Genomic DNA, 24,788 nt, shown 5'->3' on the forward strand with positions numbered 1-24,788 from the left:
TCTCTCTGAGGTGAGGTGAGGGGGGAAGGTTTAGGGGCCCTAGTCTCTCTGAGGTGAGGTGAGGGGGGAAGGTTTAGGGGCCCTAGTCTCTCTGAGGTGAGGTGAGGGGGGAAGGTTTAGGGGCCCTAGTCTCTCTGAAGTGAGGGGGGAAGGTTTAGGGGCCCTACTCTCTCTCTGAGGTGAGGGGGGAAGGTTTAGGGGCCCTACTCTCTCTGAGGTGAGGGGGAAGGTTTAGGGGCCCTACTCTCTCTGAGGTGAGGTGAGGGGGGAAGGTTTAGGGGCCCTACTCTCTCTGAGGTGAGGGGGGAAGGTTTAGGGGCCCTAGTCGCTCTGAGGTGAGGGGGGAAGGTTTAGGGGCCCTAGTCTCTCTGAGGTGAGGGGTGAAGGTTTAGGGGCCCTAGTCTCTCTGAGGTGAGGTGAGGGGGAAGGTTTAGGGGCCCTACTCTCTCTGAAGTGAAGGGGGAAGGTTTAGGGGCCCTAGTCTCTCTGAGGTGAGAGGGGGGGGGGGAGGTTTAGGGGCCCTAGTCTCTCTGAAGTGAGGGGGAAGGTTTAGGGGCCCTAGTCTCTCTGAAGTGAGGGGGAAGGTTTAGGGGCCCTAGTCTCTCTGAAATGAGGGGGAAGGTTTAGGGGCCCTAGTCTCTCTGAAGTGAGGGGGAAGGTTTAGGGGCCCTAGTCTCTCTGAGGTGAGGTGAGGGGGGAAGGTTTAGGGGCCCTAGTCTCTCTGAGGTGAGGTGAGGGGGGAAGGTTTAGGGGCCCTAGTCTCTCTGAGGTGAGGTGATGGGGGAAGGTTTAGGGGCCCTAGTCTCTCTGAGGTGAGGTGAGGGGGGAAGGTTTAGGGGCCCTAGTCTCTCTGAGGTGAGGTGATGGGGGAAGGTTTAGGGGCCCTAGTCTCTCTGAGGTGAGGAGAGGGTGGAAGGTTTAGGGAAGAGAGACGGGGACACACACAACTAGATAAATCACACATACACACAGGTTTGGGTAGCGTACGTACATGCCCATGTTCCTGGCCTCTCCTTGGCTCAAGTTCTCCTCCGGACCCACAACCTTGAAGCTGTTGAACACATCTTTATTTTCCTCCCAAAACTTCTGGATGTGTCTTTCATGGTAAACCTCCTACAGAGAGAGAGAGCGAGAGAACGAGAAACCGAGAGACAGAGAATTATTACTAATATTACAGTTAAATTATAGAGAGCTGAGAGAGAGAGAAGAGGATGTGGTTGGAAGCTGTGTCTTGCACTCTGCCATATTGAGTCGATCCAGAGCCAAGGTCCAGCTGCAGATACTCCGTACTCACGTTGTTATGAACGAAGACGTTAAGTTTATGTTTGGGGTAGTCGAGGGTCACAAGTCTCTGGAAGAATTGAGAGAGGAAAGGAGTGGGCTGTTCGATGAACACTCCAACCATCACAGTGGGATAGTCCTGTTGATACAAGACATACTGTTATTAAACAACACTTACCAAACACATTGCAGTAATGAAAATCTGTTCTGGTCACATTTTATTTGGATGGTCAGAATTTTCTGTCAACAAATCTGTTGATAAGCAACTGCTTGTTAAGATTAGGGTTAGAATAAAGGTTAAGGTTAAGGTAGGATTCCCCAACATGACTGGTTGATTTGATTTGACCCGCGGGTGGTTTGATTTCGCCCCCGGTGGTTTGATTTGACCCGCGGGTGGTTTGATTTGACCCCCGGGTGGTTTGATTTGACCCGCGGGTGGTTTGATTTGACCCGCGGGTGGTTTGATTTGACCCGCGGGTGGTTTTATTTGACCTGCGGGTGGTTTGATTAGGCCTGCGGGTGGTTTGATTTCGCCCCCGGGTGGTTTGATTTGGTCCGCGGGTGGTTTGATTTGGTCCGCGGGTGGTTTGATTTGGTCCGCGGGTGGTTTGATTTGGTCTGCGGGTGGTTTGATTTGACCCGCGGGTGGTTTGATTTGGTCCGCGGGAGAAATATCTCCCTCACTAACTTTAAGCATCAGCTGTCTGAGCAGCTCACAGATCACTGCAGCTGTACATAGCCCATCTGTAAATAGCCCATCCAACTACCTACCTCATCCCCATATTATTTTATTTACTTTTTCTGCTCTTTTGCACACCAGTATCTCTACTTGCACATCATCATCTGCACATCTATCACTCCAGTGTTAATTTGCTAAATTGTAATTACTTCACTACTATGGCCTATTTATTGCCTTACCTCCTTACTCCATTTGCACACCCTGCATGTAGACTTTTTCCTACTGTATTATTGACTGTATGTTTGTTTATTCCATGCGTAACTCTGTGTTGTTGTTTTGTGTCACACTGCTTTGCTTTATCTTGGCCAGGTCGCAGATGTAAATGAGAACTTGTTCTCAACTGGCCTACCTGGTTAAATAAAAGTAAAATAAAAATAATTCCTAGTCGATCACCAAATATTTCTTTAGAAAATCCAACGAACGATAAAGGCTTGCACTCCTTTTAAAAAAAATATTGTTGAGCTGTTGACGGAAGGTGCACTTGATTCAAAAGTCCTGCGTACCGGGTAAACAAAGTGTTCCCATGAGACAAACTCCCCCTACACGGCAGACCGGCAAATCTGTGACTAAACCGAGTGCACCTACTGTGCTGCAGAATCGGATAGCTCAGTGGCTACAGAGCTTCCATGACCCTGACCACAGCCAAGTTTAATAGGCTGCTAGCCTACGTAAGATTTAATAACTGTCAACGAACACAGCAAAGAGCTGCTGTTTTTATGACTGAGTTCATGTTTAAGTTTATATTCAGCGCTGTCAATGTTTTTAATTCAACACTATAACAAAACGCGCTTCTCCCTACTTCCGCTCGGACTGCAGCTGCAATGAATCAGTGGCCAAGTATCGACAGCCTTGCGTTTTATTCTTAAAATAGAATTCCAAGTCGGAAACTCTGGCATCTTTCTAGAGCTCCGACTTTTCGACCTGAAGATCACTGACGTCGTGATTTGACCTTGTTGACCATCAGATGCAGGTACCGTCAGTCCGCAAGTGCTAAACCAACTGATCCATTTTGTCATCAAAGCTCGAGTTTTGAAATATAATATGGTCTGATTAACAATATTGGCAAGCCAATCATATAAGCCAATATGCTGTGATAATCTATTAGGCCTACTGCCCAAACCTCATTCCTACAAAACTCTTTGTGTGTCAGGTTAATGTAAAACAAATACTAATTTGAGCTGTAGATCTCAGCTTGCTTTTCGACTCAGGAAGTGATCTCGACTCAGAAAAAGGTTGGTGACCACTGTTGCAGATCATATCCACATAAAGTGTTACCGCTGTTTTCAATAACTCATCCAATTAGGTATTTTTATTCACTAACATCATTTCTCACTTTTACTAACACTAACAGAAAATGACACGCGTTCTAAAAGTCAACAACACCTGCAACATGTACAATCAAACTATAATTGAGAACAACAACAGAAGAGCAATGTCTGTTTGTTCAGACTCAATGAAATGATGTGAGAGTGGGAGCCTCCCTGAAGACACTGAAAAAGGATTTGGCATGGGTCCCCAGATCCTCAAATAGTTCTACAGCTGCACCATCGAGAGCATCCTGACCGGTTGCATCACCGCCTGGTTTGGCAACTGCTCGGCCTCTGACCGTAAGGCGCTACAGAGGCTAGTGAGTACAGCCCAGTACATCATTGGGGCCAAGCTTCCTGCCATCCGGGACTTATATACTAGGCGGTGTCAGAGGAAAGCCCATAAAATTATCAGAGACTCCAGTCACCCAAGTCATAGACTGTTTTCTCTGCTACCGCACGGCAAGCGGTACCGGAGCGCCAAGTCTAGGACCAAAAGGCTCCTTAACAGCTTCTACCCGCAAGCCATAAGACTGCTGAACAATTAATCAAATGTCTACCCGGACTATTTACATTGACCCCCCCCTCCCATTTGTTTTTTACACTGCTGCTACTCGCTGTTTATTATCTACGCATAGTCACTTCACCCTTACCTACATGTACAAATTACCTCAACTAACCTGTACCCCTCCACACTGACTCGGTACCGGTACCCCCTGTATATAGCCTCGTTATTATTATTATATTGTTACTTTTAATAATTTTTTACTTTAGTTTATTTGGTAAATATTTTCTTAACTCTTCTTGAACTGCACTGTTGGTTAAGGGCTTGTAAGTAAGCATGCTTGTCCCTCTCTGAAGAGACAGTAGACAGAGAAGAGAGTTGTTTCCCATGACTCTCTGATTCTCCAGTCCACACAGCTCTACAGGGCCTCCCTCCTCTTGACCAGGCTAAAGACCAGGCCTGGGCCAGCCGGACAGGGATGAAACAAATATCTAATTTGCGAGTTTCGTGATCACTAATGAGTTCTAGAACTTCCAAGGATGGAAGTGGTACCCCAGTGACCAAGCCAGAGGGCGCCTTATTAAATTGTTACGGACAGGGAGGACAGAAAGAAATGAAGAAAAGACAAGGTAAAGGAAAAGAGAGGGAAGGATCCTGCAGAGTCTCGGAGAAGGCAGGACAAGAGCTCCGCCTACAGAGACCAAGCCTTCAGACGTTAGAGGGTCAGCAACAACAATGTGTCTTTGTGCTGCTAGGACCTAGGCCCTGTCCCAAAACCACAGTATACATAGCAAGGAGGCCCGGCCTGGGACAGGGCACGAAGTGACCTGAGCTTACCCCTTATCCCTCACATACGGCCAGGGCATCTCTCTCTCTCTCTCTCTCCCTCGCTATCACTCACTCACAGGACACAGCGGGGACAATGTTCTTGAACCGCTCTGTTGAAACTGTTGGGACCCTCTGACCTCCACACAGGTCCCAGAGTCCAGTAAATCTTTCTCTGAACCATCCAACCTTCAGTATGGTCCAGTAAATATGCCTCTAAATAGCACAGCAGTGTGAAATATTACTGCTTACCCTCAGCTTCCAATACCCTGCCCATTATCAAGCAAATGAGAGGCAGGATTTCTGAGGATTTGTCCGTTCATCATATTCAATGGCAGTGGATGGTTCATTGAAGACGTCTTCTAGAGATTCTCCCCAAAGATGTCATTTATACAGCTGGGTTGGTTTGAGTTTGCTCCAGTCACAGTCAAATAGACAGAGTGAATACATCCATTCATAGATCTCACACAGTAAAGTCTCTGAGGAGGAATAGAGGCTCTCTGGAGACAGCGGTGTAGCGGGGTGTTCAGATCCACATGCGCTTGATGATGTATTCTGTTTACCATCCAAGCTTCTAACCATTCCCCATGTCTATGTTTATATCCCTGAATGAAGTGAAAAATGGAGCGAAAGAGGGGAGATGAGACGGACAGACAGAAAACAAAGTAGACAGTCACTGTTAGAGACAGTTCTTACTCCTTCCACTGATATGTCTACAGAGACAGTTCTTACTCCTTCCACTGATATGTCTACAGAGACAGTTCTTACTCCTTCCACTGATATGTCTACAGAGACAGTTCTTACTCCTTCCACTGATATGTCTACAGAGACAGTTCTTACTCCTTCCACTGATATGTCTATAGAGACTGGGGTCACTCCTTCCACTGATATGTCTATAGAGACTGGGGTCACTCCTTCCACTGATATGTCTATAGAGACTGGGGTTACTCCTTCCACTGATATGTCTACAGAGACAGTTCTTACTCCTTCCACTGATATGTCTACAGAGACAGTTCTTACTCCTTCCACTGATATGTCTATAGAGACAGTTCTTACTCCTTCCACTGATATGTCTATAGAGACTGGGGTTACTCCTTCCACTGATATGTCTATAGAGACTGGGGTTACTCCTTCCACTGATATGTCTATAGAGACTGGGGTCACTCCTTCCACTGATATGTCTATAGAGACTGGGGTTACTCCTTCCACTGATATGTCTATAGAGACAGTTCTTACTCCTTCCACTGATATGTCTACAGAGACAGTTCTTACTCCTTCCACTGATATGTCTACAGAGACAGTTCTTACTCCTTCCACTGATATGTCTACAGAGACAGTTCTTACTCCTTCCACTGATATGTCTATAGAGACAGTTCTTACTCCTTCCACTGATATGTCTACAGAGACAGTTCTTACTCCTTCCACTGATATGTCTACAGAGACAGTTCTTACTCCTTCCACTGATATGTCTACAGAGACAGTTCTTACTCCTTCCACTGATATGTCTACAGAGACAGTTCTTACTCCTTCCACTGATATGTCTATAGAGACAGTTCTTACTCCTTCCACTGATATGTCTATAGAGACTGGGGTCACTCCTTCCACTGATATGTCTATAGAGACTGGGGTTACTCCTTCCACTGATATGTCTACAGAGACAGTTCTTACTCCTTCCACTGATATGTCTATAGAGACTGGGGTTACTCCTTCCACTGATATGTCTATAGAGACTGGGGTTACTCCTTCCACTGATATGTCTATAGAGACAGTTCTTACTCCTTCCACTGATATGTCTATAGAGACAGTTCTTACTCCTTCCACTGATATGTCTATAGAGACTGGGGTTACTCCTTCCACTGATATGTCTATAGAGACAGTTCTTACTCCTTCCACTGATATGTCTACAGAGACAGTTCTTACTCCTTCCACTGATATGTCTATAGAGACAGTTCTTACTCCTTCCACTGATATGTCTATAGAGACTGGGGTTACTCCTTCCACTGATATGTCTATAGAGACAGTTCTTACTCCTTCCACTGATATGTCTACAGAGACAGTTCTTACTCCTTCCACTGATATGTCTATAGAGACAGTTCTTACTCCTTCCACTGATATGTCTATAGAGACTGGGGTCACTCCTTCCACTGATATGTCTATAGAGACTGGGGTTACTCCTTCCACTGATATGTCTATAGAGACTGGGGTTACTCCTTCCACTGATATGTCTATAGAGACTGGGGTTACTCCTTCCACTGATATGTCTATAGAGACAGTTCTTACTCCTTCCACTGATATGTCTATAGAGACTGGGGTTACTCCTTCCACTGATATGTCTATAGAGACTGGGGTCACTCCTTCCACTGATATGTCTACAGAGACAGTTCTTACTCCTTCCACTGATATGTCTACAGAGACAGTTCTTACTCCTTCCACTGATATGTCTACAGAGACAGTTCTTACTCCTTCCACTGATATGTCTACAGAGACAGTTCTTACTCCTTCCACTGATATGTCTACAGAGACAGTTCTTACTCCTTCCACTGATATGTCTATAGAGACTGGGGTTACTCCTTCCACTGATATGTCTATAGAGACTGGGGTTACTCCTTCCACTGATATGTCTATAGAGACAGTTCTTACTCCTTCCACTGATATGTCTATAGAGACAGTTCTTACTCCTTCCACTGATATGTCTATAGAGACAGTTCTTACTCCTTCCACTGATATGTCTACAGAGACAGTTCTTACTCCTTCCACTGATATGTCTATAGAGACTGGGGTTACTCCTTCCACTGATATGTCTATAGAGACTGGGGTTACTCCTTCCACTGATATGTCTATAGAGACAGTTCTTACTCCTTCCACTGATATGTCTACAGAGACAGTTCTTACTCCTTCCACTGATATGTCTACAGAGACAGTTCTTACTCCTTCCACTGATATGTCTACAGAGACAGTTCTTACTCCTTCCACTGATATGTCTACAGAGACAGTTCTTACTCCTTCCACTGATATGTCTATAGAGACAGTTCTTACTCCTTCCACTGATATGTCTACAGAGACTGGGGTTACTCCTTCCACTGATATGTCTACAGAGACAGTTCTTACTCCTTCCACTGATATGTCTACAGAGACTGGGGTTACTCCTTCCACTGATATGTCTACAGAGACAGTTCTTACTCCTTCCACTGATATGTCTACAGAGACTGGGGTCACTCCTTCCACTGATATGTCTATAGAGACAGTTCTTACTCCTTCCACTGATATGTCTATAGAGACTGGGGTTACTCCTTCCACTGATATGTCTATAGAGACAGTTCTTACTCCTTCCACTGATATGTCTACAGAGACAGTTCTTACTCCTTCCACTGATATGTCTACAGAGACAGTTCTTACTCCTTCCACTGATATGTCTACAGAGACTGGGGTTACTCCTTCCACTGATATGTCTACAGAGACAGTTCTTACTCCTTCCACTGATATGTCTATAGAGACAGTTCTTACTCCTTCCACTGATATGTCTACAGAGACTGGGGTTACTCCTTCCACTGATATGTCTACAGAGACAGTTCTTACTCCTTCCACTGATATGTCTACAGAGACAGTTCTTACTCCTTCCACTGATATGTCTACAGAGACTGGGGTCACTCCTTCCACTGATATGTCTATAGAGACAGTTCTTACTCCTTCCACTGATATGTCTATAGAGACTGGGGTTACTCCTTCCACTGATATGTCTATAGAGACTGGGGTCACTCCTTCCACTGATATGTCTATAGAGACTGGGGTTACTCCTTCCACTGATATGTCTACAGAGACAGTTCTTACTCCTTCCACTGATATGTCTACAGAGACAGTTCTTACTCCTTCCACTGATATGTCTATAGAGACAGTTCTTACTCCTTCCACTGATATGTCTATAGAGACTGGGGTTACTCCTTCCACTGATATGTCTATAGAGACTGGGGTTACTCCTTCCACTGATATGTCTATAGAGACTGGGGTTACTCCTTCCACTGATATGTCTACAGAGACAGTTCTTACTCCTTCCACTGATATGTCTACAGAGACAGTTCTTACTCCTTCCACTGATATGTCTATAGAGACAGTTCTTACTCCTTCCACTGATATGTCTACAGAGACAGTTCTTACTCCTTCCACTGATATGTCTATAGAGACAGTTCTTACTCCTTCCACTGATATGTCTATAGAGACTGGGGTTACTCCTTCCACTGATATGTCTATAGAGACTGGGGTCACTCCTTCCACTGATATGTCTATAGAGACTGGGGTCACTCCTTCCACTGATATGTCTACAGAGACTGGGGTCACTCCTTCCTCTGATATGTCTACAGAGACAGTTCTTACTCCTTCCACTGATATGTCTACAGAGACAGTTCTTACTCCTTCCACTGATATGTCTATAGAGACTGGGGTTGTCCCCGACAGTTAAAAAATAAAATGTTTGGATGTGTATTTTTCCATATATATATATATATACTGCTCAAAAAAATAAAGGGAACACTTAAACAACACATCCTAGATCTGAATGAAATAAATAATCTCATTAAATACTTTTTTCTTTACATAGTTGAATGTGCTGACAACAAAATCACACAAAAATAATCAATGGAAATCCAATTTATCAACCCATGGAGGTCTGGATTTGGCGTCACACTCAAAATTAAAGTGGAAAACCACACTACAGGCTGAATCAACTTTGATGTAATGTCCTTAAAACAAGTCAAAATGAGGCTCAGTAGTGTGTGTGGCCTCCACGTGCCTGTATGACCTCCCTACAACGCCAGGGCATGCTCCTGATGAGGTGGCGGATGGTCTCCTGAGGGATCTCCTCCCAGACCTGGACTAAAGCATCCGCCAACTCCTGGACAGTCTGTGGTGCAACGTGGCGTTGGTGGATGGAGCGAGACATGATGTCCCAGATGTGCTCAATTGGATTCAGGTCTGGGGAACGGGCGGGCCAGTCCATAGCATCAATGCCTTCCTCTTGCAGGATCTGCTGACACACTCCAGCCACATGAGGTCTAGCATTGTCTTGCATTAGGAGGAACCCAGGGCCAACCGCACCAGCATATGGTCTCAGAAGGGGTCTGAGGATCTCATCTCGGTACCTAATGGCAGTCAGGCTACCTCTGGCGAGCACATGGAGGGCTGTGTGGCCCCCCAAAGAAATGCCACCCCACACCATGACTGACCCACCGCCAAACCGGTCATGCTGGAGGATGTTGCAGGCAGCAGAACGTTCTCCACGGCATCTCCAGACTCTGTCACGTCTGTCACGTGCTCAGTGTGAACCTGCTTTCATCTGTAAAGAGCACAGGGCGCCAGTGGCGAATTTGCCAATCTTGGTGTTCTCTGGCAAATGCCAAACGTCCTGCACGGTGTTGGGCTGTAAGCACAACCCCCACCTGTGGACGTCGGGCCCTCATACCACCCTCATGGAGTCTGTTTCTGACCGTTTTGAGCAGACACATGCACATTTGTGGCCTGCTGGAGGTCATTTTGCAGGGCTCTGGCAGTGCTTGTCCTGCTCCTCCTTGCACAAAGGCGGAGGTAGTGGTCCTGCTGCTGGGTTGTTGCCCTCCTACGGCCTCCTCCACGTCTCCTGATGTACTGGCCTGTCTCCTGGTAGTGCCTCCATGCTCGGGACACTACGCAGACAGACACAGCAAACCTTCTTGCCACAGCTCGCATTGATGTGCCATCCTGGATGAGCTGCACTACCTGAGCCACTTGTGTGGGTTGTAGACTCCGTCTCATGCTACCACTAGAGTGTAAGCACCGCCAGCATTCAAAAGTGACCAAAACATCAGCCAGGAAGCATAGGAACTGAGAAGTGGTCTGTGGTCACCACCTGCATAACCACTCCTTTATTGGGGGTGTCTTGCTAATTGCCTATAATTTCCACCTGTTGTCTATTCCATTTGCACAACAGCATGTGAAATTTATTGTCAATCAGTGTTGCTTCCTAAATGGACAGTTTGATTTCACAGAAGTGTGATTGACTTGGAGTTACATTGTGTTGTTTAAGTGTTCCCTTTATTTTTTTGAGCAGTGTATATATACCCTATGTGTTTTAATAAAATCAACTATATGCATTGAGCTTGTCTGATGCTTTAAGCTTATAGTTTGATGAAATAAGACAAATCCCTCAAGAGGGCACCAGAGATCTAGATAACCAGAAGAAAAAAAACTTCACCTGACTCAACCATTCTCCTGCTGGCTTTCGCAGATTCTGCCATTACTCTCCTGAAGTTGCCAGTACATTTTTTACATTTATATTTTAATATTTAACCTTTAGTTAACTATGCAAGTCAGTGAAGAACAAATTCTTATTTACAATGACGGCCTACCAAAAGGCAAAAGGCCTCCGGCGGGAACAGGGGCTGGGATTAAAAAAAAAAAAAATAATAATAATAATAATTATATATATATATATATATATATATATATATATATATATATATATATATATATTTAAATAGGACAAAACACACATCATGACAAGATGTGCAGGTAAAAGGCTACACGTGAGTCAGAAACCTTTCTCATGTGAAATGCCAAACTATCTTACAATTTCTATCGATCTGCGTGCCAGTTATGGTTTTCATATGCACATTTTTCATGGAACTGTTTCATTTAATGTATAATAACGTCTTCATATATATCGGGGCTCCCAAGTGGCACTGCATCTCAGTGCTAGAGGCGTCACTACAGACCCTTGTTCGATTCCGGGCTGTATCACAACCAGCCGTGATTGGGAGTCCCATAGGCCGGCGCACAATTGGCCCAGCGTCATCTGGGTTTGGCCGGTGTAGGCCGTCATTGTAAATAAGAATTTGTTCTTAACTGACTTGCCCTAGTTAAATAAAGGTTAAATAAAATCAAAATTCTATCCAAATCTAAATGAAAATTATACAAATCTAAAAGTAACTTCTATTGCCATTTGCAACTATGTAAAAATAGACAACATAAAGCCAACAAATAAAAACATCGCAGCCTGCAGGTATAAAATATCCTGATGAAAATAAATATCCTGATGAAAATAAATATGAATCACATTGGTTGCACATGGTCTGTCTGCAAGGAACTAGAAACATTGTATGAAATATTAACTTGGGTCTGGCACACTAGTGAACCTGCAACATTGTATAAAATATTCTGAGCCCTCAGAGTTTCCTGCGCCAGTGAGCTCAGGACAGACACGGTGGTAGGCTATTTGCGCAACGGACAAGAAGCAGTGCTTTACATCAGGAGAGGACGGCCAGGTAGTCCTGAGACATGGTCCTAGGGCTCAAGCCCTGAGAGAGAGAGAGAGAGACAGAGACAGAGAGACAGAGAGACAGAGAGACAGAGAGACAGAGAGAGCGAGAGAGCGAGAGTGAGAGTGAGAGAGATATTACAGAATAGATACTGGAGGCTGAGAAGGGGAGGTGTCGGGAGACACTGAGTATAGCCTACCAAGATCTCCTCCACCGCACAAGCCCGAGGGGTGCAGAAACAGACAGGAAGATCACCCACTCAGGTAGAGAACATAAAAAAAAAAAAATCTGTGTCTCTCTCTCTGTGTGTCTGTGTGTCTCTCTCTGTCTGTGTGTATCTCTGTCTGTGTGTATCACTCTGTCTGTGTGTGTGTTTCTCTGTCTGTGTGTGTGTTTCTCTGTCTGTGTGTGTGTATCTCTGTCTGTGTGTATCTCTGTTTGTGTGTCTGTGTGTATCTCTGTCTGTGTGTATCTCTGTCTGTGTGTATCTCTGTCTGTGTGTATCTCTGTCTGTGTGTATCTCTGTCTGTGTGTATCTCTGTTTGTGTGTCTGCGTGTATCTCTGTCTGTGTGTATCTCTGTCTGTGTGTCTCTCTGTCTGTGTGTCTCTCTGTCTGTGTGTCTCTCTGTCTGTGTGTATCTCTGTGTGTAACCCTCCCAGCCCAACAATGACCGTTGGTGCTTCCCCTGTGTCCCTACAGACCCTTATTAAAATAGCAGAAGTGTCTGAGAGCCACTCTAGACAGAGGAAGCAGAGAGCTGCAGTGGTGCAGGACATGGGTTTTTGGGGTTTTTCATTGAGCTTCACTTAAATGGGTGTCACTGTCAAACCAGCCCTGTATTTAATGGTCCTGCTCAGCGGGCGTTGTATCCACCGGGCTAAGTTACCGTGGTTACCCACCCGGAAACAATTCTCACTGCACGTAAACGTAGGGCATATAAATGTGGGGATCTGATGGTATTTCTGATTGGCTTAACGCCCCACCACTAACGACCTGTGGAACTTCTCAAAGTAAATGTTTTCTTCACCTCAAAACAGCAAGCAAACAAAGTCTGTTTTTACATCCATTGAGAATTACCATAGTTCCTCGATGTATTTGAAACCTCTTTCCAGCTCTCTCCCTTTCGACAACCACTCAGCGTGAAAGGGAAACATGTGATCCAGTGGAAACATCCTAAAATATACCTACCTTATTACTTGTTATCAGTGCTTGACTTGGACTGAAATAGATTCCGCTACTCATTTTAGGTGCTGGTACTGTTTTTATATTTAGGTGCAGGAGCTTCACAATACAGTTGAGATAATATTATTATATAAGAGAAACAGGAGCTCCAGTATAACCGGTGTGAAACGGCTAGCTAGTTAGCGGTGGTGTAACCGGTGTGAAATGGCTAGCTAGTTAGCGGTGGTGTAACCGGTGTGAAATGTTTCCGGTCACAACTTGCAGACTTGTTTACGCTGCTGTGCGTTTTTGTTGCCGATCTTACTTTGATACCTGACGGTTTTTTACTTTTTCATTACTGTATATTTGTACTTTTTCCCTCACTCAACTTTTTTCATTCAACTTTTTCACCCCGGAGGTTTTATCTGGACATGGTTCGTCAGGACTTCAAACAGCCGAAGCTAAGTAACATTAACATGATGCCTTCTAATTGCAGTCGTTGTACTTATAATATACAGGAGAACGATCGCCTTACGGCAAGGATAGCTGTGCTGCAAGCCCAGCTTCAGACGCGATCGTTAGGCAAGGGTAATTTCAGTGTAGGAAAGGATGAAACAGCGTCTGTGCCACCAGTAAGTACAGATAGTAACGTTAGTATAAACCCCCTCGCACGGTCCCCGCAGCCGGACATCTTTCTCATGGCTTCTGGAGGGAAACGCTGTAGGAATGCTCAACCGGTGTCGCTTATTCAGCCGACAGAAACTTTCAACCGGTTCTCCCCATTAAGCGAGTCGGAGTCGGAGGCCGAGACTTCTCTGGTCTCTGCTCCTCCCGTTGTGGGGTCTGAGACGCCGACGGCTCCCACCATTAGCTCTGACAAATTGAAAACCCTAGTCATTGGCGACTCCATTACCCGCAGTATTAGACTTAAAACTAATCATCCAGCGATCATACACTGTTTACCAGGGGGCAGGGCTACCGACGTTAAGGCTAATCTAAAGACGGTGCTGGCTAAAGCTAAAACTGGCGAGTGTAGAGAGTATAGAGATATTGTTATCCACGTCGGCACCAACGATGTTAGGATGAAACAGTCAGAGGTCACCAAGCGCAACATAGCTTCAGCGTGTAAATCAGCTAGAAAGATGTGTCGGCATCGATTAATTGTCTCTGGCCCCCTCCCAGTTAGGGGGAGTGATGAGCTCTACAGCAGAGTCTCACAACTCAATCGCTGGTTGAAAACTGTTTTCTGCCCCTCCCAAAAGATAGAATTTGTAGATAATTGGCCCTCTTTCTGGGACTCACCCACAAACAGGACCAAGCCTGGCCTGTTGAGGAGTGACGGACTCCATCCTAGCTGGAGGGGTGCTCTCATCTTATCTACGAACATAGACAGGGCTCTAACTCCTCTAGCTCCACAATGAAATAGGGTGCAGGCCAGGCAGCAGGCTGTTAGCCAGCCTGCCAGCTTAGTGGAGTCTGCCACTAGCACAGTCAGCGTAGTCAGCTCAGCTTTCCCCATTGAGACCGTGTCTGTGCCTCGATCTAGGTTGGGCAAAATTAAAAATGGCGGTGTTCGCTTTAGCAATCTCACTAGTATAAAGACCTCCTCCATTCCTGCCATTATTGAAAGAGATTGTGATACCTCACATCTCAAAATTGGGTTACTTAATGTTAGATCCCTCACTTCCAAGGCAGTTATAGTCAATGAACTAATCACTGATAATAATCTTGATGTGATTGGCCTGACTGAAACATGGCTTAAGCCTGATGAATTTACTGTGTTAAATGAGGCCTCACCCCCAGGTTACATTAGTGACCATACCCCCCGTGCATCCGGCAAAGGCGGAGGTGTTGCTAACATTTACGATAGCAAATTTCAATTTACAAAAAAAAAAACAACAATGACGTTTTCGTCTTTTGAGCTTCTAGTCATGAAATCTATGCAGCCTACTCACTCACTTTTTATAGCTACTGTTTATAGGCCTCCTGGGCCATATGCAGTGTTCCTCACTGAGTTCCCTGAATTCCTATCGGATCTTGTAGTCATAGCAGATAATATTCTAATTTTTGGTGACTTTAACATTCACATGGAAAAGTCCACAGACCCACTCCAAAAGGCTTTCGGAGCCATCATCGACTCAGTGGGTTTTGTCCAACATGTCTCTGGACCTACTCACTGCCACAGTCATACTCTGGACCTAGTTTTGTCCCATGGAATAAATGTTGTGGATCTAAATGTTTTTCCTCATAATCCTGGACTATCGGACCACCATTTTATTACGTTTGCAATTGCAACAAATAATCTGCTCAGACCTCAACCAAGGAGCATTAAAAGTCGTGCTATAAATTCTTAGACAACCCAAAGATTCCTTGATGCCCTTCCAGACTGCCTCTGCCTACCCAAGGACGTCAGAGGACAAAAATCAGTTAACCACCTAACCGAGGAACTCAATTTAACCTTGCGCAATACCCTAGATGCAGTTGCACCCCTAAAAACTAAAAACATCTGTCATAAGAAACTAGCTCCCTGGTATACAGAAAATACACGAGCTCTGAAGCAAGCTTCCAGAAAATTGGAACGGAAATGGCGCCACACCAAACTGGAAGTCTTCCGACTAGCTTGGAAAGACAGTACCGTGCAGTATCGAAGAGCCCTTACTGCTGCTCGATCATCCTATTTTTCCAACTTAATTGAGGAAAATAAGAACAATCCGAAATTTCTTTTTGATACTGTCGCAAAGCTAACTAAAAAGCAGCCTTCGCAAATGGAGGATGGCTTTCACTTCAGCAGTAATAAATTTATGAACTTCTTTGAGGAAAAGATCATGATCATTAGAAAGCAAATTACAGACTCCTCTTTAAATCTGGGTATTCCTCCAAAGCTCCATTGTCCTGAGTCTGCACAACTCTGCCAGGACCTAGGATCAAGGGAGATACTAAAGTGTTTTAGTACTATATCTCTTGACGCAATGATGAAAATAATCATGGCCTCCAAACCCTCAAGCTGCATACTGGACCCTATTCCAACTAAACTACTGAAAGAGCTGCTTCCTGTGCTTGGCCCTCCTATGTTGAACATAATAAACGGCTCTCTATCCACCGGATGTGTACCAAGCTCACTAAAAGTGGCAGTAATAAAGCCTCTCTTGAAAAAGCCGAATCTTGATCCAGAAATTATAAAAAACTATCGGCCTATATCGAATCTTCCATTCCTCTCCAAAATTTTTGAAAAAGCTGTTGCACAGCAACTGACTGCCTTCCTGAAGACAAACAATGTATACGAAACGCTTCAGTCTGGTTTTAGACCCCATCATAGCACTGAGACTGCACTTGTGAAGGTGGTAAATGACCTTTTAATGACGTCAGACCGAGGCTCTGCATCTGTCCTCGTGCTCCTAGATCTTAGTGCCGCTTTTGATACCATCGATCACCACATTCTTTTGGAGAGATTGGAAACCCAAATTGGTCTACATGGACAAGTTCTGGCCTGGTTTAGATCTTATCTGTCGGAAAGATATCAGTTTGTCTCTGTGAATGGTTTGTCCTCTGACAAATCAATTGTAAATTTCGGTGTTCCTCAAGGTTCCGTTTTAGGACCACTATTGTTTTCACTATATATTTTACCTCTTGGGGATGTCATTCGAAAACATAATGTTAAATTTCACTGCTATGCAGACGACACACAGCTGTACATTTCAATGAAACATGGTGAAGCCCCAAAATTGCCCTCGCTAGAAGCCTGTGTTTCAGACATAAAGAAGTGGATGGCTGCAAATTTTCTACTTTTAAACTCGGACAAAACAGAGATGCTTGTTCTAGGTCCCAAGAAACAAAGAGATCTTCTGTTGAATCTGACAATTAATCTGGATGGTTGTACAGTCGTCTCAAATAAAACTGTGAAGGACCTCGGCGTTACTCTGGACCCTGATCTCTCTTTTGAAGAACATATCAAGACTGTTTCAAGGACAGCTTTTTTCCATCTACGTAACATTGCAAAAATCAGAAATTTTCTGTCCAAAAATGACGCAGAAAAATTAATCCATGCTTTTGTTACTTCTAGGCTGGACTACTGCAATGCTCTACTTTCCGGCTACCCGGATAAAGCACTAAATAAACTTCAGTTAGTGCTAAATACGGCTGCTAGAATCCTGACTAGAACCAAAAAATTTGATCATATTACTCCAGTGTTAGCCTCCCTACACTGGCTTCCTGTTAAGGCAAGGGCTGATTTCAAGGTTTTACTGCTAACCTACAAAGCATTACATGGGCTTGCTCCTACCTATCTTTCCAATTTGGTCCTGCCGTACATACCTACACGTACGCTACGGTCACAAGACGCAGGCCTCCTAATTGTCCCTAGAATTTCTAAGCAAACGGCTGGAGGTAGGGCTTTCTCCTATAGAGCTCCATTTTTATGGAATGGTCTGCCTACCAATGTGAGAGACGCAGACTCAGTCTCAACCTTTAAGTCTTTACTGAAGACTTATCTCTTCAGTAGGTCCTATGATTAAGTATAGTCTGGCCCAGGAGTGTGAAGGTGAACGGAAAGGCTGGAGCAACGAACCGCCCTTGCTGTCTCTGCCTTGCCGGTTCCCCTCTTTCCACTGGGATTCTCTGCCTCTAACCCTTTTACAGAGGCTGAGTCACTGGCCTACTGGTGTTCTTCCATGCCGTCCATGGGAGGGGTGCGTCACTTGAGTGGGTTGAGTCACTGACGTGGTCTTCCTGTCTGGGTTGGCGCCTCCCCCCCCCCCCCCCCTTGGGTTGTGCCATGGCGGAGATCGTTGTGGGCTATACTCGGCCTTGTCTTAGGACGGTAAGTTGGTGGTTGGAGACATCCCTCTAGTGGTGTGGGGGCTGTGCTTTGGCAAAGTGGGTGGGGTTATATCCTGCCTGTTTGGCCCTGTCCGGGGGTATCATCGGATGGGGCCACAGTGTCTTCTGATCCCTCCTGTCTCAGCCTCCAGTATTTATGCTGCAGTAGTTTATGTGTCGGGGGGCTAGGGTCAGTCTGTTACATCTGGAGTATTTCTCTTGTCTTATCCGGTGTCCTGTGTGTATTTAAATATGCTCTCTCTAATTCTCTCTTTCTCTCTTTCTGTCTTTCTCTCGGAGGACCTGAGCCCTAGGACCATGCCTCAGGACTACCTGGTATGATGACTCCTTGCTGTCCCCAGTCCACCTGGCCGTGCTGCTGCTCCAGTTTCAACTGTTCTGCCTGCGGCTATGGAACCCTGACCTGTTCACCGGACGTGCTTGTTGCACCCTCGACAACTACTATGATTATTATTATTTGACCATGCTGGTCATTTATGAACATTTTAACATTTTAACATTTTGACCATGTTCTGTTATAATATCCACCCTGCACAGCCAGAAGAGGACTGGCCACCCCTCATAGCCTGGTTCCTCTCTAGGTTTCTTCCTAGGTTTTTGGCCTTTCTAGGGAGTTTTTCCTAGGGAGTTTTTCCTAGCCACCGTGCTTCTTTCACATGCTTTGCTTGCTGTTTGGGGTTTTAGGCTGGGTTTCTGTACAGCACTTTGAGAATATCAGCTGATGTACGAAGGGCTATATAAAAATAAATTTGATTTGAAATTTGATTTGAAATGGCTAGCTAGTTAGCGGTGGTGTAACCGATGTGAAATGGCTAGCTAGTTAGCGGTGGTGTAACCGGTGTGAAATGGCTAGCTAGTTAGCGGTGGTGTAACCGGTGTGAAATGGCTAGCTAGTTAGCGGTGGTGTAACCGGTGTGAAACGGCTAGCTAGTTAGCGGTGGTGTAACCGGTGTGAAACGGCTAGCTAGTTAGCGGTGGTGTAACCGATGTGAAACGGCTAGCTAGTTAGCGGTGGTGTAACCGATGTGAAATGGCTAGTTAGTTAGCGGTGGTGCGCGCTAATAGCGTTTCAATCGGGTGACGTCACTCGCTCTGAGACCTTGAAGTAGTTGTTCCCCATGCTCTGCAAGGGCCGTGGCTTTTGTGGAGCGAGAGGTAACGATGTTTTGAGGGTGACTGTTGTAAATGTGTGCAAAGGGTCCCTGGTTTGAGCCCAGGTAGGTGGGGAGGAGAGGGACAGAAGGAAAACTGTTACACAAGTAGTAGAAAATGTTTAGATGACAGAGCTGAGGATCTCTCTTTCTTTCCTGTCCGTCCACAGTCCACCTGGTCATGCTAGCTGCTACAGTTTCAACTGTTCTGCCTGCGGCTATGGAACCCTGACCTGTTCACTAAACGTGCTACCTTGTCCCGGACCTGCTGTCTCGACCTCTGAATGATCGGCTATGAAAAGCCAACTGGCATTTACTCCTGAGGTGCTGACCTGTTGCACCCTCTACAACCACTGTGATTATTATTTGACCCTGCCGGTCATCTATGAACGTTTGAACATCTTGAAGAACAATCTAGCCTTAATGGCCATGTTCTGTTATAATCTCCACCTGGCACAGCCAGAAGAGGACTGGCCACCCCTCAGAGCCTGGTTCCTCTCTAGGTTTCTTCCTAGGTTCCTGCCTTTTCTAGGGAGTTTTTCCTAGCCACCATGCTTCTACATCTGCATTGCTTTATAAATACAAGGGCTTTATCAATACATTTGATTGATAGATAGATAAAGAGAGAAGCATGTGATATCTGGCTTATCACACCACTCAATCAATCTCTCTCTCTCTCTCTTTCCCTCTAGGTCTCTATATGTATGTATGTATGCATGCATGCATGCATGCATGCATGCATGCATCTCTCTCTCTCTCACTCTCTTTATATCAATTCAATTCAATTTAAGGGCTTTATTGGCATGGGATACATATGTTAACATTGCCAAAGCAAGTGAAATAGATCATAAACAAAATTGAAATAAACCAAAATGTACAGTAAACATTACACTCACAGAAGTTCCTAAATATTAAAGACCTTACAAATGTCATATTATGTTCATATACAGTGTGCAAATAGCTAAAGTACAAAAGGGAAAATAAATACACATAAATATGGGTTGTATTTACAGTGATATTTGTAGGAGAGGAGAAGAGAAGGAGAGGAGAAGAGGAGAGAAGAAGAGAAGGAGAGGAGGAAAGGAGAAGAAGGAAGAGGAGGAGAGGGAAGAGGAGAGGAGGAGAGGAGGAAAGGAGAGGAGGAGAGGAGGAAAGGAGAGGAGGAGAGGAGGAAAGGAGAAGAGGAGGAGAAGGAAGAGGAGGAGAGGGAAGAGGAGAGGAGGAGAGGAGAGAAGGAAGAGGAGGAGAGGAGAGGAGAGGAGGAGAGGAGGAAAGGAGAGGAGGAGAGGAGGAAAGGAGAAGAGGAGGAGAGGAGGAAAGGAGAAAAGGAGAAGAGGAGGAGAAGGAAGAGGAGGAGAGGGAAGAGGGAAGAGGAGGTGAGGAGGAAAGGGAAGAGGAGGAGGAAAGGGAAGAGGAGGAGAGGGAAGAGGAGAGGAGGAGAAGGAAGAGAAAAGGAGGAAAGGAGGAGAGGGAAGACGAGAAGATTTGGATTTGTGTGGTTCACTCACTTTGAGCTGAGACAAATCCACCATGTTGTGGTCACAGACGCCACAGCCGCTCTCATAGTTCCACGAGTTGGGGATGTAGTTTCCTAGATAGTTCAAATACATCTGAAAAAAAATTAACAAATAGATCGGATCATGAATCATCAACAAACCCCATTGTCATACTATGTTGATTTGTCCTTTGCAACAAAGTTTCATATAGTATTAATAGAACAGTATATTTCACATTGGTGTTTTGGTGGTAGTCTGTGTTTACTAGTGATTTACTGTTTTAGTATGTTCAATAGGCTGCATCCAAAATAGCACTCTATTCCTTACATAGTGCACTACTTCTGAGCAGAGCACCAGGAATGTCAGTCTGGACTGAAAGGTCACAGACCGGTCACAGGAGAAGAATAGGTAATTATTCTCCCTTCTGAAGTCAATCACTAGCAACTAGGCAGGTCATGCTGTATAGATGGATCACTAGCAGCTAGGCAGGTCATGCTGTATAGATGGATCACTAGCAGCTAGGCAGGTCATGCTGTATAGATGGATCACTAGCAACTAGGCAGGTCATGCTGTATAGATGGATCACTAGCAGCTAGGCAGGTCATACTGTATAGATCACTAGCAGCTAGGCAGGTCATGCTGTATAGATGGATCACTAGCAGCTAGGCAGGTCATACTGTATAGATGGATCACTAGCAGCTAGGCAGGTCATACTGTATAGATCACTAGCAGCTAGGCAGGTCATACTATATAGATCACTAGCAGCTAGGCAGGTCATGCTGTATAGATGGATCACTAGCAGCTAGGCAGGTCATACTGTATAGAGGGATCACTAGCAGCTAGGCAGGTCATACTGTATAGATGGATCACTAGCAGCTAGGCAGGTCATACTGTATAGATGGATCACTAGCAGCGAGGCAGGTCATACTGTATAGATCACTAGCAGCTAGGCAGGTCATGCTGTATAGATCACTAGCAGCTAGGCAGGTCATACTGTATAGATGGATCACTAGCAGCTAGGCAGGTCATACTGTATAGATGGATCACTAGCAGCTAGGCAGGTCATACTGTATAGATGGATCACTAGCAGCTCGGCAGGTCATGCTGTATAGATGGATCACTAGCAGCTAGGCAGGTCATACTGTATAGATGGATCACTAGCAGCTAGGCAGGTCATACTGTATAGATCACTAGCAGCTAGGCAGGTCATGCTGTTTAGATGGATCATTAGCAGCTAGGCAGGTCATACTGTATAGCTGGATCACTAGCAACTAGGCAGGTCATACTGTATAGATCACTAGCAGCTAGGCAGGTCATGCTGTATAGATGGATCACTAGCAGCTAGGCAGGTCATACTGTATAGATCACTAGCAGCTAGGCAGGTCATACTGTATAGATGGATCACTAGCAGCTAGGCAGGTCATACTGTATAGATGGATCACTAGCAGCTAGGCAGGTCATACTGTATAGAGGGATCACTAGCAGCTAGGCAGGTCATACTGTATAGATGGATCACTAGCAACTAGGCAGGTCATACTGTATAGATGGATCACTAGCAGCTAGGCAGGTCATACTGTATAGATGGATCACTAGCAACTAGGCAGGTCATACTGTATAGATGGATCACTAGCAGCTAGGCAGGTCATACTGTATAGATGGATCACTAGCAACTAGGCAGGTCATGCTATATAGATGGATCACTAGCAGCTAGGCAGGTCAGACTGTATAGATCACTAGCAGCTAGGCAGGTCATGCTGTATAGATGGATCACTAGCAGCTAGGCAAGTCATCCTGTATAGATGGATCACTAGCAGCTAGGCAAGTCATGCTGTATAGATGGATCACTATCAACTAGGCAGGTCATACTATATAGATCACTAGCAGCTAGGCAGGTCATGCTGTATAGATCACTAGCAGCTAGGCAGGTCATGCTGTATAGATAGATCACTAGCAGCTAGGCAGGTCATACTGTATAGCTCACTAGCAGCTAGGCAGGTCATACTGTATAGATGGATCACTTGCAGCTAGGCAGGTCATGCTGTATAGATGGATCACTTGCAGCTAGGCAGGTCATGCTGTATAGATGGATCACTAGCAGCTAGGCAGGTCATACTGTATAGATGGATCACTAGCAACTAGGCAGGTCATACTGTATAGATGGATCACTAGCAGCTAGGCAGGTCATACTGTATAGATGGATCACTAGCAACTAGGCAGGTCATGCTATATAGATGGATCACTAGCAGCTAGGCAGGTCAGACTGTATAGATCACTAGCAGCTAGGCAGGTCATGCTGTATAGATGGATCACTAGCAGCTAGGCAAGTCATCCTGTATAGATGGATCACTAGCAGCTAGGCAAGTCATGCTGTATAGATGGATCACTATCAACTAGGCAGGTCATACTATATAGATCACTAGCAGCTAGGCAGGTCATGCTGTATAGATCACTAGCAGCTAGGCAGGTCATGCTGTATAGATATATCACTAGCAGCTAGGCAGGTCATACTATATAGATCACTAGCAGCTAGGGAGGTCATGCTGTATAGATAGATCACTAGCAGCTAGGCAGGTCATACTGTATAGATCACTAGCAGCTAGGCAGGTCATACTGTATAGATGGATCACTTGCAGCTAGGCAGGTCATGCTGTATAGATGGATCACTTGCAGCTAGGCAGGTCATGCTGTATAGATGGATCACTAGCAGCTAGGCAGGTCATGCTGATTAGATGGATCACTATCAGCTAGGCAGGTCATGCTGTATAGATGGATCACTAGCAACTAGGCAGGTCATACTGTATAGATAGATCACTAGCAGCTAGGCAGGTCATGCTGTATAGATGGATCACTAGCAGCTAGGCAGGTCATGCTGTATAGATGGATCACTAGCAGCTAGGCAGGTCATACTGTATAGATGGATCACTAGCAGCTAGGCAGGTCATACTGTATAGATGGATCACTAGCAGCTAGGCAGGTCATACTGTATAGATGGATCACTAGCCGCTAGGCAGGTCATACTGTATAGATGGATCACTAGCAGCTAGGCAGGTTTAGCTTCAGCGTATTAAACATGTTCTATAACTTAAGGGAAAATAAATAAACATAAATATGGGTTGTATTTACAATTACATTTGTAGGAGAGGAGAAGAGAAGGAGAGGAGGAGAGGAGAGAAGGAAGAGAAGGAGAGGAGGAGAGAAGGAGAGGGAAGAGAAGGAGAGGAGGAGAGAAGAGGAGGAGAGGAGAGGAGAAGAGGAGGAGAGGAGAGGAGAAGAGGAGGAGCCGGAAGAGAAGGAATATAGCCTTAAATATACCCTTCCTAAAGGGAGTGTATTATTCAGCCTACTCACTAGTGTCTATCTGACAGCAGTTTGAACCCCAGAGTGCAATTCATCATCACACAATCATAGATATCCCCATAGCAAAACACACACACACACACACACACACGTGGGAGCATTTTGACGACAGCACTAGTGTTGGGATCCATGTCTTGGTTAAACAACAACAGATTCTCTGGGAGATGGTACATACTAGAACTGTTGGAGGGTAACTGTGCGCGTGTGTGTGTGTACGTGTGTGTGTGTGTGTGCGTGTGTGTGTGTGCGTGTGTGTGCGGGCGTACGAGCGTGAGTGTTTCTAATCATTGTAATCCAGGGATTCTCCCCGCTCTCTAACTCATCTGACGACAACAACCACACAACAGATGTCTTTCTGATGCAACAAAAAACTAGACTTTATTTCAAGTGAATCCAGATAAACTGTTGTGTTAATCCCGCCGTCTGTTAAGATAGGCCATTAACCCGACCTTAATAACTCACTGTTCTCAAAAGCGATTTATTTTATTTTATTTAACTAGGCAAGTCAGTTAAGAAAAAAAAATCTTATTTTTAATGACGGCCTAAGAACAGTGGGTTAAGTGCCTTTTTCAGGGGCAGAACGACAGATTTTTACCTTGTCAGCTCGGTGATTCAATCTTGCAACCTTTTGATCTTGCAACCTTTCGGTTACACGTCCAATGCTCTAACCACTGCTGGTACATTTACAAGGTTCTGTATGATGACAGGTCTGCCCAGGCTGGCATGCACTTCATCAGGCCGTACCAATACAGAGTCAATGTGCAGGGGAACGAGGTAATTGAGGTAGAGATCTACATATAGGTAGGATAAAGTGACTAATTCTAAAGAATTAGTGCAAAAAGGGT

At 45.1% G+C, this 24,788-nt stretch overlaps 1 protein-coding gene across 2 annotated transcripts in view; it reads right to left on the reverse strand.

Annotated features, from left to right (window-relative positions):
- LOC106579751 (procollagen-lysine,2-oxoglutarate 5-dioxygenase 2) overlaps positions 1–24,788 on the reverse strand; it is a 129,685-nt gene that overhangs the window by 33,473 nt on the left and 71,424 nt on the right. For both annotated transcript variants that reach the window (XM_082966025.1, XM_045702853.2), the window contains exons 8-10: positions 20,599–20,700; positions 1,295–1,420; positions 992–1,113 (exon numbers count right to left, since the gene is read on the reverse strand). In XM_082966025.1, the coding sequence (XP_082822151.1) occupies positions 992–1,113; positions 1,295–1,420; positions 20,599–20,700 (350 nt within the window). The remainder of the gene's footprint in view (positions 1–991; positions 1,114–1,294; positions 1,421–20,598; positions 20,701–24,788) is intronic.

Source organism: Salmo salar, chromosome 19 (assembly GCF_965601325.2).
Source record: "Salmo salar chromosome 19, fSalSal1, whole genome shotgun sequence".
Lineage (NCBI taxonomy): Eukaryota > Metazoa > Chordata > Actinopteri > Salmoniformes > Salmonidae > Salmo > Salmo salar.